Raw genomic sequence first — 20,002 nt, 5'->3', positions numbered from 1 at the left:
AGCGGCCCTTAGCATGGGCTAGCAGTCCAATACCATGGCTTGTCGTTCAAGTGTTGATAAATTGGTAAACTGATTTGCATGCTGGTTTGAGTTTGGGCAACCATAGCCTCAGGCTCAACCTAGCATCAATTAATTGAGTCTCAGGAAAGTCGCTTTGGAAATCGTGTTTCCCTTGCTAACTGCAGGCCTTTTACACCAAGCCGTGAAACAATGAGGGCCAGGGGGACATCACGGTTTTCACATGATTCAGCACATGTACTGTAGGGAGGCTAAGTTTAATGTAAGCAAAAGAAAAGTGCTTGTTTTTAAACTAAAGAGAACAACTGGTTCTTAACTGATGGGTCCATTCCGTTCTCATGTTAAGTCATATTATTAAACAAGATGGCAAAATCAAACAGGTTGGCTCATACAACAATGTATGGACTTTTACTCCCAAAGAGAAAAATGAATGAATCAGCAAATAGACTAACCCCTTACCCAAGGACATCTTTGTTTTGAATGAGTGTTCTCTAGTTTTTTCCTAGGTTATCCCCTTATACAACCCCCAAACCTGAACCTGATCATAAATGTGTAATCCCTTACCCAAACTTTTAACTAACAATTATTTTAATAGGAAAATACATTTTGTGTACCACGAAAGATAGAATACATTGGGTTTGGAACGAGACGAGGGAAGCATATTACAAATTGATATGTATTTCTGTTTGTTGATTGGTTGGTCTCTATGGGAATAAAAGTCATACAATGAGCCAAGTTGTACAATATCTGCCATCGTGTACAAATTATTATGAGTTGTTATGAGACTATGTTGGATGAGTCACAATCTAAAAAATAGGTGTCAGTTCTGGTCTGGTGGCAGACAGCGGGGATTCAATGCAAATAATGTAATGAAACTAACAATTTGTCTGTAGTTAGGATAGAAAAATAAATAGGCTCATCAACTTTTAAAAGATATTCACTTCCCATTTCTTTTGTTGTTGACATCAAAGTCCATGTGTCCAATCTGAAACTCTATTGTGGCACAAATTCATCTTCACTTGGAAGAAGCTAGCCAAATTCGGCAGATGCCAACATAGACAGGTACATTCCCTCATACTTGAAAAACCTGAAACAAAAATGATGCAGGGTGAAAGGAAATGCGACCCATACTACATTAAATATGGGGTTCACTTGCAATAGGGGAAAGCATGGTTTATGCCGACCAGAATGTGTTTATTATGTGGTGAATTATTAGCTGCTGAGAGCATGAAACCATTAAAATTTGATTCTGTACGATAAATAATTTTGGTAATGTTTAGGGTCGCCACTTGATGTACAAGCCAAACCAGCTGAAAACCACTGCAAAAGATATTATAAACCTTGCGATGAAATCTGTCTGACTAATTGGACAGTAGGTGACTCCACCCACATAATGTCAACCTCATAAGATGGAGCACCCGCTACACATGAGAAAGTCCATACAGACCCTGCTGGAATTTCCTGGGAGTAGATGTCTCGCCCAAGAAACTTTTAAGTGCTGTTTGTTTTGGGTTTTGTGCAACCCCTCCTGTTTTATTATATCAATTTATCATAGGTGGACTCACCCTATGGCCAGATCTTTGCTGGTACGTTTAAGGAAAAAAGAATGGGAGCAACATGTCATCAACACAAGTGGGTTTTTTTGGGCTCATGAATCATTCTTTGATCTTGAAGACACATTTTTCCTTGACCATTCCATAGTTATTTTTTTGGTCAACCTAAGTAGCCACACACTTTATTCAGAGCTGGGAAAGAGTCTGAACAAAGATGAATTGATTCGACAGTGTTCCATGTTTTAATGAGTCATGCTACTCACATTTTTTGATCTTTGAAACCAGAAGAGCATAATATGCAATCTGGCAAAAATTTGAGCCTGTCAGTTGAAATAATGTATGAAAAGGAACTCCTCTACAAACACACTATGGATTTAGTTTTGTGTTGATTTTAGAATTTTTTCCCCTGCTATCTCTCTTTTTTAATTAGCATGTATTTGCTTAGCAATACTTCATAGAATAAGGAAAATAGAAGCTTCTTTTTCTTATTATTTTTTATAATTAGTTATCCCTTTTTCTCCCCAATTTGGAATGCTCAATTCCCAATGCGAAAGTCCTCGTGCTGGCGTAGTGACTCGCCACAATCCAGAGGACAAATCTCAGTTGCCTCCACGTCTGAGACAGCCAGTCCACGCATCTTATCACATGGCTCATTGAACGTGTTACTGCGGAGACATCCACCCACAATTTACCACGCCCCACCGAGAGCGAACCACATTATAGCGACCACGAGGAGGTTACCCCATGTGACTCTACCCTCCCTAGCAACTGGGCCAATTTGGTTGCTTAGGAGACCTGACTGGAGTCACTCAGCATGCTCTGGATTCAAAGTTGTGACTCCAAGGTTCGTAATCAGCGTCTTTACTCACTGAGCTACAAATGTTAAAATATCTTCTCTTATCCCAGCTTAACAGTGAACTTTAAGTAAGCCTGATATGCTGATTTCACCTAAAAGATTTGATCTTGCTCGACAGAACAGTGACTCGACCAATGGTGTGAATTTGGAGTGGACTATCTGCTTGTTCAACCAATAGAGTTGAACAAGCAAAAAATGTTTATGGACAAAAAATAGACAAACATTTTACACAGATTTTTTGTCCATTTCTGATTGATCACTCTAGTTGAACAGAAATTACTTTGTGAAAGCACACTTCTGCTTTAATTTTTGACGAAGTTGATATTTCAGTTTTTCCACAATATTCTAATTTCTTTGACTGAGGACTGGCTGTACCCAGATGGCATGATAGTTGGGCTGACATTTTTTCTGCAACTCGGTTTCTTGACAGTTGCCGTCATTATGACATTCCCATTGACTGATCTGTCTTATCAATCAATTAGAAATCTTATAAGTTGTAATATTTAAATGTTTTTGCTAATAGCGTAAATCTACTTTGCTAATTGAACTTCAATGCTGTTTCTATTCCTGCCATTCTGTTTATATTTATACTGTATGTGATATTTAATGGCTTCATGCTGTACAGTAACTTGACATAAACGAGACATCAAATTCAGATTCTCCATCTTTCCTTTTTCACTGTCAGCACCTATTTACACTCAGAGTATCTGGATACAATACAATTTGCAATAGAAATTTCAAGGGTGTATTCTAACAACAGATTGAAACATTATCTCCTTCCAAATTATAACATCTGCTCATTAAACTAACGGCTTTACTTCTAAACTAAACATTCGTCTTTGTATTCGTAGTTTCCTCTGTGAAATATATTTTTTTGCCTGTGATCAAGTTGGATTATTCAACCTCCCTTTCTTACATTGTTTCTCTGCTCTCTTCCCTGCATCTAAACATGTGGTTTTGACTATTGCAGAGTTGTAGATACAATTCTAATTGTGTATACAGCAGGCAGCTCAATAAGCAATCAACAGTAAGACCATAGGGATGGACCACATGGCCATTTCTACAGAGAGATTTTGCCCAATGCTAGGCTTTCATGTGTAATGCAATGAAAAATGGATGGGAAAGTTGCAAATGGGCTCAAAGTTTTGGACAAAGTTGAAAAAGTAACTGGGGGTTGAATATGTCATAAAAACGTCATTGTTAAATATTATTTCAGTGGACCAGTGGATCATGGGAAAAGTGAATTCAAAGTCAGTTGTTTATTTTTGTGTGTGCTTTTTTTGTCTATGTTTAATAATGTGTCAATTCAGATAAAGCCTGTCACAAATAAACACTTGTACCACCCAGGCTAATCTGACTAGGGGTGACCTTTTCCAAATCCTTTATTCACATAATTCTAATTCTGTAAGCAACACCAATTAGAATTGATAAAATAAACCTGTTTTCCAAACACATTTCCCAAAATTGGTAGTCACACCCCAAACTCACCCCATTGGTTGAGGTTGGCTGAGGGTCACCTCCAAGTTTTCTGATTCTCTAGCAAATGAGCCTATGGCAATCACAGGGACAAGTGTGATAGTGTGAGGGTGTATGGACATTTTTATGTGGTGTTAATTATATTGCTTAAAACATGTACTTTAAAAGTTAGATTTCAATTGGACTAAAACAAAAATGTGTTCTTTTAAAATATTATGTAAACAGTTTAGTCCAGCTGAAATCATACCAGTCAGATTTTTCAGAAGTCGGACTAACAGACATAGATAATTCAATTAAATCTCTGCTTCATCCAGCATGTATACCCGGTAATCTGAACACAATTAGCCTGCCGTTGTGTGCGAAAAACAGGTGATTCGCAGTTTGTATTTAACCCAGCATATTTTTCATCCTTCCTTCAAATACGCAAAACCCCCTGTAGCTTGATACGCATATTACTGTGCATGTAAACTCACTGACTGTTATAGGTGAAGTGTGTAATTTCTGCACAGCTAGCATAACAAACAGAATTGCATGAATCATTTCTAATAACTGCATAAATAGTTTTTAAACATGTTTCCCCAAAAATGGTGTTCTATACAAAGTTCAGATTCGAAGCGTTTAAATTATACCTTATATGCCTGTCTATGTAACCAGGGACGTTAACATTTTAAGAGTAAATTAAGCCATATTGCACCCCCCTAGAGTTTAAGGGTTAAGCTGGAATAGAAGAAAGATTTGAAAATGTAAAATAAAATTACACACATCACCTTTAAATGTGGTAATTTCATCCCAACTGTTTTGAAACCTTTCTGAGTGGTACCTAGCATATCATATTTCATATAGTTTGTCCGACAAGGCCACTGTACCATTGGGGAAATGGCTTCATGACATTTACGTTAGGAGAGCTGGGCCTTGCTATATCTTAGCAGAAATGTTTAGTTAGCTGATTAGGACTCCTCCAGGGACTTATGATGTCTTTCCACTCTGCTAGGCTGGTGGTGACACTGGGGTGTTGCCACTCAGTGTTGAGTTAATTGCCCTCCCCCCGTGTAACAGTGATTGCTGTCCCCGCCATGTGGGAAACATTGACCCAGATGAGTCAGGTTTCATTTAGTGAAATCCCGGCTTGACTTCCCAGGCCTTTCTCCATCCCTTTCATTCCATACCTACCCCTTGCACTATATCCTTGTTTATCTGTTGGATATATGTGTCTATGTCTCTATCCTTCTTGGGTCTTTTTCATCCAGAAAATCCGACCTTCTGGAAGCAGTTCCTCCAGTAGACACATTCAGTTTAGTGCAATACCCCTCAGATCCTCCTGGCCTGCTTGTTGCCATATGTCTTTGCTACCCTTCAGTGAGCCAGAGAAAACATTGCTGTTTTTTGTATGCCTCTAAAGAAAGTATGAGCTTATAGTGGGAGTCAGTTTATGTCTGGCTTTGCAGTGCTTTTGCTCAGTAAAGTTTATAAAACACATCTGTTTTTTCAAGGCGTATCATAAAAGGTTAGTTTGCATTTAGACTTGAATAAATAGATGCATTTTCTACCTCCCTGTGTCTTTATTGGTCATTTTCCTTGAATTCCCCTATTTTTCACTCTTACAGTCAGACTTTTGTTTTCCTTTCTTGAATTGTCAACCTATTGTCTATTGTCTGGAACCTTTCACATACCACCGTATCAAACCGCATGAAGACTGACCATTCGCAATGCTCTGGCAGTCAAGCAGGAAGCTCTTACTTTCTACATCTGACTCACAATCTCCTCAGCATGTCCCTACAGATATCCTCCTTTCTTCCCTAGAGGAAAAAAATCCCACAGCTCTCCCAAAAACTGAAACTCAGACTAATTCATATCAGATCTACTCAAGATTAGCTGATTCTAAATTGAGGAGTTGCCTATTAGCTGACCTACTGTACTGTTCAGGGGAAAAATCCTGCCTGACAGTCATTTAAGATCACTTCCGTTTGGAATAAATTCCAAGATATTCCTTATTTTGGCGCTTTCCCATCGTGCAAAGGGTACTGGCCACAATTTGAAAGTTGAGCTACCTCATATAAGAGCACTTTTGTACGCTAGTGGCAAATGCAAATGTAGGTTGCGATATGGTATAAAGAGGTCCCTGTACAAATCTCCAGAGATATCAATATAGATGATCTGGTGAAAAATGGTTCCACCAAATATATTATTTCATATTTAATTAACTCAGCCCCTTCAATTACACTCTCAAGCCCTCTGAAGTCCATACATTGACCAGTCCAAGAAGCATAGAATATTTATCTAACAAAATACCAAGGTTCATAATATCCTAAGAAATCCATAATTATATGCATGATTAAGCCAATCATTATATTTGGAATATAAAAATGGCAACGAAAGGAGAAAATAAAGAAGGATTAAATGGGAGTTATTGTTATGGTTCTCAGCCTATCTGCTTTTGCTCATCACTATGTCCTCTCTGCTCCCTTATCAGTATTCCTCAGCGTTCACTGTACTCTCCATTACCCACTACTGGCAGCCAGTCAGGGCCACTTTCCTTTGGCAGGTAAGCAGCCTGCAAGGACAAAATGGACACACAGGCAATTTAAATGATTGGAAGTAGTAAGTAATATATTAGAAAGCCCTATGTTTGAAAAGTCAAAAATAAACTGGATGTTATTAGTGCCAATTCAGCGAAGCAGAAAACACAAGGTTTATAGAGGAAGTAGTTAAAGTTGTAGATTGTAGTGCGTGCTTATTATGGTGCGAGAGATGAAGCTTCTCAGCAGAAGCACCAAGCCAGTTCAAACTTATTGAACATATACGGTTCACATATTATATGGTTCTTATCAAAATGCCAGCAACAAAATATTTTGTTCTCAAAATAACAAAAATACATGGTATACATGGCATGATGCCCCTGGTTCTCAGGATGAAGGACATGTGTCAGTGGCGCCATCTTCTCAAAGAGTCTCGCTATGTCTCAAGTGTGCTAAATCCTATCTTGGGATGATATTAAAGTATAAAGTGAATAGTGGATTTGCAGTGCATCATTCAGAGATACCAGTGAATATGCTGTCTTAATTACAATCTAATCCCCAAATCTCCCACACACGGCCCTCGACGAGAGACAGTGGATTAGAGAGGTAAATATGATGTCTGAGAGGGTGTCCCTGGTGAGTTTAAACCCGTCTTTGGCGTCTAGGTTGTTTGCAGGCCAGTGCTCCCCCTTTGCCTTCTCTATTCATAATCCTCCATAGAGGGCTGAAATTGGTCCTTGGTCTCATTACAGGCCTGGTCATACCCCTAACACACCTGAGATCAATGGACCCAGGCTTTAAGTGGTCGTCTTGGTTATTAAACGCAGGAGAAGCCAATTTCTGGGTGAGGAAAGCTAATCCAATCACACATTAGGAACCCATATTGGCTAGAGTGGAATTGGAGAGGAGAAAAGAGAAAGCATGGGGGTCTGTGTGTCATCAGTGTACAACGGAACGACTTAGGATATGTTTTATAATGAAAGCTATGGTTGTAAGAGCAGCATCACATGCCTTCTGCAATGCATGCAACCATTGTACTACAAAAACTGGCCAGAATTTCTAAGCAGAAATATACAGTCTTGTGATTGGTGATGTTCATTCAATTCTTTTTGGTTATTAAACTCATGTGATTTCAACTTCAGTGTGTTTATGTACGTGAGAAAGTTGATGGATTCAGGCATGACTTGGTTAATAAATTGATAGAGCAATCTAGTAATCAGATTACAAACATTTGTCTGAAATGGCAGACTTATTCTTCTTTGGATGGAATAGTAGAAGACTGTTGTGTTTTTCTAGAATAATGACTTTTATTAAGTACCATACAACAGCTTCTACGCATATAGACAGACAAGTCTAAATTAGAATAAATGTAATAATGCCACATGTTGGAAATGAGCATGTGTAGTTTGATCCACTTCAAAGAATTTGATTAGATTATTATCATAAACAAACAAGTGTTTGAACACAAGCAGAAGACAAACTACCACCTGTTCCCTCAATATATTCAAAGGAATCTGCTCTGTGAATTCCATATTTGGTCAAATTATGAAACCTGAAAAAATAAAAAGAGAAAAGAAGCAAAAACCAGAGAGGTTTGCTGACAAGTTCCTCATGGGTTCATTCAGGCCTCATATTCTACATGATTCGTAATGTCTGTCAAAGATGGGAGCGTTTCCTGCTGTCTCTAGCCCTCTCCATAGTAGATTCAAGAAAGTTTTTTGGGATTTCCTTATACTTTGTTTGTATCGCTTTGGTACACTCAGCACAAAATTCTGATGCACTGATCAGAATCCTGCCCAGTTCGACAACTGTGTCACCTTCAATAAAACATTGTTTTTACCTTATTCTGTGCCTGGTTCTCTGAAAACCCCATTAGTTCCCGGACCCATTATCTGCGATTCGCTTGTCAGTTCTTGTTATTACTCATTTGACGTCAGTAATTTGTAATGTAATTTTATGGAGGCTAAGGCAGCGTATGCAGATGTTATTTGATCTTTTTTCTTCATACTCATCTCTTGGTGTTTTGGCTGAGCTGTCTCGACCTCTCGGGCTAATTATTGAATGCAATCCCAGACATCGGTTAGAGTTATACAGTTACGCTTCTACTGAGGGGCCCTGTCATTAGAGCCATGAACTGAATGTGAACTGACCATTGACAGGAGGAAGTGTATTAAAAATCTTTATTAAATGCTGCTCATAATTGAAGAATAACAGTACTGGGGCCCCACGAGCTACCCCATTCTGGTGGTGGCTTGTTTTTGTGTGCCCTCATGCTACTTGGATTGCCCAGTGCAAGGAATACTTCAGTGTAAAGGAATAGATCACTCAAAAATGAAAAGCTTGTCATGATTTACCCACTACATGTCGTTCCAATACTGTATGACTTTCTATTTTCTGTGGAACACAAAAGGAGATGTTTTAATAAATATCCCAGTCGGTGTTTTTAATATGGCAGTGGATAATGAGTCACTTTCAAAATTCAAAAATCACCTTCATGTATAAAAAAAATAGTCCATGCAACTTCTGCATTATATTTCCAGCCCTATGAAGGCATACAATAGGTTTTGGCAGTAAACAACCTGATATTAAAGTCATGTTTAGTTAAAATCCTTAAATCAGTTGCACAGTCATGATTAAACTAACCATAACCCTAATATCCGAACACAACAAACTCACTTGAAAACACAACCATATAACTCCTGTCGTCGACATCGTAAACTGAATTAACTTTTCCAAATATGTTAGCTTTGAAGGATAGCTTGCTAAGTGTAGGGACTGCATGGTGGGATGTTAGCTTTGCAGGCTAATTGGTTAGCATGCTAACTAAAACCACAAAGTGAAATGTTTAATTTGTTTCTTTGGTTATGTTCTGTATAGATTACATGACATTGAGGTATTTAAATGTTCAATTGATATTGTGACACCAGAACATTCTATGTCTCTGAAAGTGGACTTCCTGTGAGCTGCAGGCACATGTTAATAGATGGCAGCCGTAGTATGTGCATATGCTATGGCAGGACTTTGGCGAAGGATGACAGGTTGTTGCTGGTACATTTGCACTCATGGAAAACCATAAAGTCAGAGAACTGAGAAAACTCAGCTGCTCAGAACACAGCTTCTGAAAGGCATCAAGACACTAACAGCACATCTGCCTGTAGTCACTCAGCCACTACTACAGCACAGATGACACACACTTCTAATTTACAGTCCAACATACAAGTGAGAACATTCTCTGGAAGAGAAATTTTCATAATATGCCATACTGACTTTTTTTTATTATTGTAAACCTGTTCAGGGAGTTGATATAAATACATAAATAGAATATTTGTAGAATATGTGATAAAACTGTAAATATGGATTCTTTCTTATATGTGGTTTGGGCTACATTTAGATATTATTCTATGGTATATTGAAAATATTTAAGAAAATTGGTGAAACTTTTCACATTTTCCAACCCTTTGTAATCCATTACAGTGGCAAGAAAAAGTATGTGAACCCTTTGGAATTACCTGTATTTATGTACAAAAATAAATGAAAATTAAATCTGGTCTGATCATCTAAATAACAGTAATGAACAGACATAATATGGTTTAATTAATAACACTAAAATTATTGTATAGTTGTTGTACATGTTAAATGCATCAAACGTTGGAAAAGGTTGGAAAAAGGATGTGAATCCCTATGCTAATGATGTCAACAAATCTAATTAGAGTCAGGAGTTGGCAAACCTGACATCCAATTAATGAAACGAGATTGGAAGTTTGGGTTAGCGCTACTGTGACTTTTAAAAAGCACTCGAACATTTTGAGTTTGCTATTCACAAGAAGCATCTGCTGACAATGACCAGGATAATGTCAGGGTGGCTGTGCGCCATCTGAAGCTCAGTAGAAGTTGGGCAATGCAGCAGGTCAATGACCATAAACATCAAAGTAAATCTACAGAATGGCTTTAAAAAAAAGTTGCCCAGTCAAATCCAGACCTTAACCCAATAGAGATGATGTGGAATGAGCTCAAGTTCACAGCAGACATCCATATAGTATGGATGAGCTGAAGCAGTTCTGTAAGGAAGAATGGTCCACAATTCCTTCTGAACGTTGTGCAGGTCTAATCTGCAGCTACTGGAAACGCTTGGTTGAGGTTATTGCAGCAAAAGGATGATCGACCAGTTATTAAATCCAAGGGTTCACTTAAATATAAGATCACATTTTATGACCAGTAAATGCAGAAAACCAGCTAATTCCAAAGGGTTCACATATCTTTTCTTGCCACTGTATATGAATTGATAAATTATATATTATTCTGATTTTAATTCAATTATAATTATTGTACCTTATAATAACCGTTCTAATCAGTTAATTATTATACTTCCCCATCCAATTCTACACCTTTAAAGATTATAATGCATTTTAATTAATTATATTCTTATAATGCATTTTGTAACATGTTATCTGGATTATGTATTCAGATTACAAAAAATAAATTATTGTAATTAGTTTACATCACATTTTCAAATATGCGTATAAAATGAACTTAATACGTTTAAAATTAGATTTTTATCAAAACATGCAATAAGTACTCCAAAAGTAATCAGATTACCTAAAAGTGTAATATAAAAGATTACATTACTGATTATTATTTATTTTTGTTTTTGTAATTTGTAATCAGTACCAGTTTACAATTTTTTTTTTTTAAATTCTCTATCTAACAATTGAATATACTGTAGGTGTTATTTATTATAACTGGTTACAATTAACTAAAAAATTATTTTGAGCACATACAATTTATTTCAGCATGTAATATCAGACACATTATATTTTCTATAATATATAACAATTAACAAAATATAATGCATTATTCAGGCATCGTAGGAGTATATAAAAAAAGTATAGAAACAAGTCTACTCTACACAGGAGCACATGCACTGCCAAACCTGCGATCTAGCTGTATGAGACAGGAAGTGTGAACGGGTATCTGCCTGATCCCCCTCCCCTACCTACCCTGCAGTTCAAACCCATTACTGCTCAACAGCTCAGGGACACCTCTGTCTCTCCTCTCCCATCTGTTTCAAAAGAGTGTGTGGTGCACTCATGTCACAGAACAAGCCCAGCTAAATGGTCCTATTGCCACTGCCTTTCTTTGCAAGGCTCAGAGGAACTGGCTTTGTGTCAGACAGAAATGTAGTGCTGTGTTCCTGTCACATTTGTGCACGACTGAAAAGGGCCTTTCTGTAAGAAATCAAGGAAACTGAGCCGATGTGTGGTGTTTGTAATCTGTGGGCATGTAGAGAGTTTGTCTTGTTGTACTGTAGTGAAGATACTCCTGTTGTACTCGGAGATGGTTGCTAGAATGGGGCACATTGTGAAAATGTGGTATTAACAAGCTCTCTCTCTGTGTTTCAGACATGCCCTTGCATGTACGGCGCAGCAGTGATCCAGCCCTGGTAGGCCTCCCAGAAGTCCAGCTCCAGCCAGAGGAACCATCTCGTAATAACCACACACGCTGGTCCACCACCGCAGGGTTTCTTAAAACCAACACCACCAGAGAAACCAATAGTCTAGAACGCAAGGTGAGCACCCCTACCTTATTTTTACTTGGCCATCACTTTTTGTTCAAAGCAACTTTGTAAAGACCCTGCTGAAAAGAACAGGTTTGGACCAACATGGCTGGTTTTTGCTGGTTAGTGCTGGTTCAGTGTTGAGGTCTGCATGGACATAAAGTTAAAGCCTGAAACAGACCTTGTGACCCAACCTGACTGGTAAGACTGAACTCAAAATCACTAGCCAAAAGCTTGCTATGCTCTGGTTAAAAAAATGAATGAGTGTCTGTGTACCTGTGCACAAACTTAAATTTTTCATCAATTACAAACCCAAACACAACACAAAATCATAAGGCATACATGTAAAAATGAACTAAATCAATCTTAAAACCCAACAGTTTATCAGGTTCTCTTGGTTCAAGTCAGGCACCTGGTGGACCAGCATAATCTTTCTGGGGAAGCTGGTTGACCAAGGAAGACATTACTGGTTAATCTAATTTGGGGACAACCAGCATCATATACAAGTTATGTTGGTATTTTCAGTAGGGAAGTGTACAGTTGTCATTGGGTTCCTTTAGTAACTCTAACAACACCCCCATTATGGTTTGTGTCAATTCACCTAACAACAATATGAGCATTTTACACTTGAGCGGCATGATGTAGATGGCATTGAGTGGTGGAAAATGTCCATGCACTTAAAAAAGTCTTTGTTTCACTAGTGGTAGAGAATATAGTGATTTATTTTTTATCAAGAACTCACTTATCCTCCTCTGTTCTTCCCAATTTATTGTTCTTGAGATGCTTGATAGCCCCGGCCACTGCATTGTTGACCTGGAACTTTCTTGGTTATGGAAACATATGTCTTTGTGCTGAGAAGAATGGGGTATGCCTCCTTTATTTGTACCTTTCCTCTTGTTTTGTGCCTCGTTTCGATGGTCAATGTCTTGGGTTTTTAATGAATCAAAGAGACACACACTCTATTTTCTTCCTCAGTTTCCCGGGGCAGCCAATGAAAAAGAGGCCAATTATCTTTGCAAAATGGCTGCTCTTTTGCTGTGATGACAAGCCTTCAGTGCTTTGGAAACAACAATATTCCAAATTAAAAGAGGGGGAAAGGGGAGGGAGAGAGGGAAGATGGAGTACTCACAATGTGACACTGCAACCCGTGATGAGATTAGTGTGTCTCACGGCGTTCACTAGTAATCCTGTTTAAAAGCACTTTGCTTGTCGGTTCCTCAATAATCCAAAAACCACACTCTCATTTTAGCAGAGCGAAAGAATTAAGCTGTTATTTTTACCTTTAATTCTGCACCTGATCATTTTATGTTGCATTGTTGTGTCTGAGGTGAAGTGACAAAAGCTTGAGGTGTTTGGAAGGTCTGGTTTTGGTTGATACTGTCAGATGATTTTAATGGGGTGAATATCCTTTTGCACAATTTTAACACCATAGAATTGATTAAATGAACATGAAGATGTTTGTTTACCTCAAAGTAAGAATATCTAGTGCTGTGGATACATTTCATATATTTAGAGCTTGCCTTTGGAGAACATTTCCCCCAAACTTGGAAGTATTTCCTGAATACTTTCTACACCTCATTTTTTCAAAATGTTCTTACCATTTATTTCTGGTCTTCTGAAATCAAAGAGTACATAAATAACTTAATAGACCCGGAGAAAAAATAAATAAATACATATACAAATAAACAGGAGTGTCACGTCACTGACCCTAGTGCAAACCCTTTTAAACTTTTTTGTTTTTGTTTTAAGGATTGTTTTGTCCTCAAGTATGGTACCTCAAATGGACCACATCATCAGACTCTCTTTATCTCTCCCTGGACTTAAGAAACCCATAGGCCTCCTCCTGAACTTGAAGTCTTTGCTGAAGTTGGCCAATGCCTCAATCACTACACGCACCACATGAAGTCTTAATTCATAATGTCGACCATATAAATTCTTTTGGCCCTTTGACCTGTTGCTCTTCAAGTTCCAAGCTGCGTTCCTTCCTCTATGTTATCCTGCTGTGTGAAGTCGGAGTCACCTATTGATCAATTTACCATACAGGAATATCAAAATTATTCTGTGTTCCAACACAGTACAAGATCACTTTTATGTCCATTGTGAAATGGCTCGTGCTAAAACTGTAATCTCTTTTCCTGTGTCGCGTCGACACGGTCTTTAGCCAAGAGCAACTTTGCTCTGTGGGCTTTCTTGGCTAAGGCCCCCTGTGTTACAGGGTAACCTGTTTTAGGTTTGCTCTAAAAACTCTCCAAATGGAGATCAGATTTAAACTCCACAGCTAGAGGGTGTTTGATTTCAACATTCTGAAAATAAGCCATTGGAGACATGGTGTGAATAAGTAGCTTGAAATTGAGCTCCTTAATATTGATAAATAAAACTAGCGTGTCCTGTCTCTAAATTTAGGTTGCCTGAATGATACTGTTGCGGGGCTTGGATCTAAGATAAGCTTATCTCGTATGCCGATCAAAGTATCTTTTTTAATAATGCAGTGAGTCTTGTCTTGTCTGGAAAGAAATTTCAGTAAGGTATGACTGAATGTGATATAAATATTATGAGGAACCATTTGAATTCATACCACTAATGCCTACTAACATCTTTTGTAAAATACCCAAACTAGTTTAGTTACTATGATGGTAAAAATATCTCTCAGTTATGAATCTAAACAACTATTAGCAGTGCATAAGGACAACAGATACAGTACATGGGTCAATGACATGATGCTCTTTTTCTTTGGTAATTTTTTTGGTATTTTTGATATATTCAAAAATACAATTAAATTGCAATTCACACAAAATAATTACTTGAATAGACCTGTTCTAAGATGAACATGTTTACATTTCTGAGTTCAAGGTCATTTTACTATTTTTTTGTGGGGGCCTGGGTAGCTCAGTCACTAAAGACGCTGACTACCACCCCTGGAGTCGTGAGTTCGAATCCAGGGCATGCTGAGTGACTCCAGCCAGGTCTCCTAAGCAACCAAATTGGCGCAGCTGCTAGGGAGGGTAGTCACATGGGGTAACATCCTTGCGGTCTCTAAATGTGATTTGCTGTCAGTTGGGCATGTGGTGAATTGTGGGTGGATGCCGCGGAGAATAGAGTGAAGCTTCCACACATGCTACGTCTCTGCGGTAATGCGCTCAACAAGCCACCTGATAAGATGGATTGATGGTATCAGACGTGACTGAGGCAACTCTACCACCCGGATTGAGGCGAGTCACTACACCACCACGAGGACTTAGAGTGCATTGGGAATTCCAAATTGGGGAGAAAATGTATTAATGTATTTTATTAATACTTTAAAAACTTTGGTCCATCAAATCAGTTGGTGTAACCAACATGCAGATAGCCACTATGTGTGTTCGACTTTATCTAGCGCTGTGCAGACTGAAGCAGTGCGTGTTAGTTCGAAAGTTTGTCCAACTTGAGATGGCGCCACCACCATTAAAGGACATTTTTTTAACATATGAGATATTTTGACATTTTTCTGAAAAGGCACATATTGTTCAGGACAAATTAAGTAACCCTAAGAAAATTTCATGATGTTATAACTCAAAAATCCATGATATTTGTAAAAACTATAAAAACATTGGATCTATTTGTCTGATACGTTATATACTCTCACATGTATTCAAGGTCCAAGGAAATATTTTAATACTTTTTGCTTGATGACCTGACATTTTTAAAGTCACATATTTTTTTTTAAGAAAATGCTAAAAAAATGTAATTTATAAAACAATATTTGAAACCAGCAAAGCATAACAAAGATTGCATTTTTATGGTCTTTTAATCCATTGACACATTTTACACCATTTACATATATCTTGGGTAATCCAATTACAAGTTGAGAGCACCAAATACAGATGTACATAGATGGGGTCCAATGCATCTTGGAAACCTATTGTAGTTAAATTTTTAAAACTACGTTTGCAGGTGGTCAGAGACACATAGACACATCACATTCGTAGAGGAAAATGCCTTTTGTGATGGATAATGATATATAGTCAAATAATTTTGAAATCTGATTGCAAGTGGTCACTGGAGACACATTTCAGACGTATGTTAGTACCAAGTGTAAATGGCAATCATTGCTGACCATTTGTGTTTGGATAACCCAAGACAAACTTTTATATCAGGCGTAAACAGCCTCTTCCATTGCCTGTATTGGGTTTTTAGGGTAAGGTTCAGGATGCTTACCGTAGCCTGCCTCATGATGCTGTCCCCTGGGTGACACCGTTTCAGAGGGAGAACGCCCGCTCATCTCTTAGTGCCAACCATCCCTTGGTGGACCGATGGCTTGAGCATCAAGAACAGGTACTGTACGGTTTTCCAAAATCCATCTCTACTAACCCAAAGCACCAAAGACTGCCATGAGTTTTTCATACTTAACTCATTTAAACCTTGTTGGTCTTCATTGACTTGCAAATTCATTTGTTGGGTTTGTTGTCTGAGAAGACTCAGGAGTCAAGGAGACATTTTTGAAACTGTGAATTCACAAAAAAAAATGAATAGAGAAAAATGGGAGAAAACGACTTCCACATTGTCGGGTGATGATTTCACAAAACTCACAAATTAGGGCCACGGTCTCCATAGTCGCCTTTGAAATGCAGCTCTTTTGTCAAGGCATTGGTGGACTCGTCTAAAGGTGTGTGGAAGGCATTTTGAATTTCTCTCCCTCTCACTGCAAGAGCAGAAATAAAAGATAGAGGTGAAAGAAGGAGATTGAGATGTTCGAGGTGCACGGCATGCTGTGGGAAATTCACTATTTAATTTTCACAATTGATTTTCTTGAACCACTAGCATCTATTTCACTCTTTTACCTCACTTTTATTTTGGTGCTCCATTGGGATGGCCATGACAGAGGTTTGGAATGGCCATGACAGAGGTTTGGCTGCTTGTTTGCAATTCAGGTGGTCGTGGTTTCTCATTCTCCAGCAGCTTGACTTCCCTCTCTGAGAAACCCCCTACCCGGAAGGGTCTGTGGCACAGAATCGTGCATCATCATTAAGTAAGTCGTCTTGCATGGATGAGCCTCTGGGTTGGATGTTGGGCTGTTGGCGGGTTGAAAGTAGCAGTCAGTCAAGGTCTGGGCTCAACCTGACAGACTCATTCATTTGAGCCTCAGTCTATCACAGTTTAGCCTGACACCCCCTGGTCTTTCACACCCCCCCGCTCTCACTCAAGCTACACAGTCATAGCACCTCTGCCCTCTTCTCTTATTTCTCTTTGCCTACTTTCCATCCTTTTCTATTCCACTTCCTTCTTTAGCATGAAATGGTTATTTGAAATGACAGGCAGGTTTCAGGACATATGCAGAGGTTGTATTGCTGTTCAAGCACATTACCACATTAACATGTTTATTTAGCTGTCTTATTGAGGACATACCATAGACTTATTTTTTTAATATGAAGATTATTATAATGACTACAGACTTACCCAAACCCTAATACCTGAAGAAATATTTTTATTTATTTATTTATAAATAGTCATACATAGAATGATTGTAGTGTAGCTAAAGATCTCTTTAAAGTCTCTTTGAAGTTGCTTAGCCTTTGTTCCTCTTAAGAATGGCTAGCTTATCTTACTACATTTTGCTTGCCCAACACCACCCAATGCAGTAGATATGCAAAATAATATTTTTTACCATACTCATTGTATTTCACATTCACTCAGAGTGTCTCATAGTATTGTAGTTGTCCCCACTGGCTTATCACAAAGTTCTAAGCAATTATGTCTTTATTGCTATCTTAAATATCCATTTAATCTTCCATTTCCCCTTCACTTTTATTGACTCTAATTGTTTTGTTGCCTTCCCTCTTTACAACAAACTCTCTGTTCGATATAGCCTCCATTCCATTTGCATAATGGTGTGGATTTTGTTTTATAGACCTTGAGTAAGCTACTTAATTAAGCTTGGCTATTTTCTCTTTATTAAACATGTCAGGCATTCTGAAGTATGCATTTTAAACATCCTGCAAGTTCTGGCTATTCTGCAGACACAAGTCTACTTTCCTTTCTTGTTTAAGTCACTGTTTGCTAGGTTTTATAATAATAATGAAGGCTTGGAAACATCTTGGTTTCTGTTGTAACCTCCGTTCCCTGATGGAGGAAAGAGACATTGTGTCTATGTAGTAACACTAAGTGTCACCATTGGGAGCCCCAAACACCTCTGATATTTGAGAATTAAATTGAATGAAAATGAAAATTGGCGATTGGAATTTGCATGCCACTCCCCTGGACATATGGGTACGACAGTAACCAAGAAGTTACCTATCTGTCATTCAATCGATGTTGTGTCGATGTAATGACACAACCAGCTGAACTGTGTTACCTGGACTGGTGGTGGAGGTGCAGGCAGGCCACTGCATGCCTAGTAGCAAGTGCTCTTGGTCCCCACGTAACCTTCCCAACCCCGCATGAACATCGCAATGTCGTACTTACAATTGGAACAGGCCACGCCAGCAGCTTCGGCCTTTTCTCTTCTTTTCTCCCACAAAAAATGGGGCCAGATGTATTCGCGTCAGGGAAGGTGTTCTTTTTCTCCGGTGGAAAATACACCGCAGGGACCACATCCTGCCCAATGGGGAAGTTGACATGTGAAGAATACGTCACATGGACTTACCAACTGGCAGTAAACATGTGGAAAGAAGCCCCTGTGGTAGGTCCTACCCGGAGGGGAGGAACACTACAAATGCGGCGACTGGTGGCCAAGGAGGCTCTGCCCGAGTAAAGACACAGGTTTGCCATCAGGGAAACCGTACTGTACAAAATACATCACATGGGGTTACCATGGGGTACAGGGCATACTAACACAAGTACTGGGCCTGGTATCGAATTTCTCCACCGAATCACCTGCCACAGGGCTGAGGAGGAAAGACATCCAGGGTTCACCAGTCTCAGGAACACACATGGGGAAAAAGTCATACGTTTCCCCTAGGGGAGAGGAAAGGTGCTGTGTGCAAGCAGAACACCCGCCAGCTGCCCGCAAACTTACTTGTTTATTCCTGCAAACACACGGGACGAAACTGTCTCAACATGGAAGATTATAAAATCTTGCAAAGGTATTGGGTGTCACCCAGCCCGCTGCTCTACAGATGTCTGCTAGAGAGGCACTGTTTGACAAGGCCCAGGAGGATGCCACACTCCTAGTGGTGGGTGCTTGTTCTCTCAGGGGGGACGGCACGCACTGAGCCTGGTATGCTAAGGCGATGGCATCCACGATCCATTGGGCCATCCTCTGTTTGGAAACAGCCTTCCTCTTCCACTGTTCCCCAAAACAGACAAGGAGCTGCTCGGAGCGTCTAAAGCTCTTCATGTGGTCCAAGTAGATACGCAAAGCACATACCGGACACAGCAACGACAAGGCTGGTTCTGCCTCCTGCCGGGACAGCGCTTGCAGGCTCACCACCTGGTCCCTAAAAGGGGTAGTGGGAACTTTGGGCACATAGCCCGGCCATGGTCTCAAGACCACGTGAGTGTATGTCAGACCGAACTCCATGCACGTATCGCCGACAGAGAACTCCTGCAGTTCCCCAACCCTCTTGATGGAAGTGAGCGCAGTCAGGAGGGTCGTCTTCAGGGAGAGGGCATTTAGCTTGACTGACTCAAGAGACTCAAACGGGGCTCTCCACAGGCCCAGCAGGGCCAAGAAGAGATCCCACGAGGGAATGAGGTGCGGCCTAGGAGGATTCAACCTTCTTGCGCCTGTAAGGAACCTGATGATCAGGTCATGCTTCCCCAAGGACTTACCGTCCACTGCATCGTGGTGTGCCACTATAGCATCCACATACACCTTCAAGGTGGAGGGGGACAGCCGCCCCTACAACCTCTCCTGCAGGAAGGAAAGCACCAACCTGACTGTGCAACTCTGGGGGTCTACCCCATGGGAAGAACACCAATTCGTGAACAGACCACTTCAAGGCACATAGCTGCCTCAGAGAGGGAGCCCTGGCCTGAGTGATAGTGTCTACCCCCGCCGGTGGTAGCCCACTTAGGTCTTCCATGTGGAGATTCCAGAGGTCTGGGCGTGGGT

General features: G+C 39.6%; 1 protein-coding gene across 3 annotated transcripts in view; it reads left to right on the top strand.

The window, feature by feature from the left end:
- The window catches only part of LOC127634176 (partitioning defective 3 homolog), a 582,251-nt gene that overhangs the window by 218,953 nt on the left and 343,296 nt on the right, over positions 1 to 20,002 (top strand). For all 3 annotated transcript variants that reach the window (XM_052113607.1, XM_052113605.1, XM_052113604.1), the window contains exons 4-5: positions 11,819 to 11,985; positions 16,147 to 16,284. In XM_052113607.1, the coding sequence (XP_051969567.1) occupies positions 11,819 to 11,985; positions 16,147 to 16,284 (305 nt within the window). The remainder of the gene's footprint in view (positions 1 to 11,818; positions 11,986 to 16,146; positions 16,285 to 20,002) is intronic.

This window comes from Xyrauchen texanus, chromosome 41, assembly GCF_025860055.1.
Source record: "Xyrauchen texanus isolate HMW12.3.18 chromosome 41, RBS_HiC_50CHRs, whole genome shotgun sequence".
In the NCBI taxonomy this organism is placed as follows: domain Eukaryota; kingdom Metazoa; phylum Chordata; class Actinopteri; order Cypriniformes; family Catostomidae; genus Xyrauchen; species Xyrauchen texanus.
The sequence above is the reverse complement of the archived record's forward strand: the minus strand, read 5'-3'. Positions and strand labels throughout refer to the sequence as shown.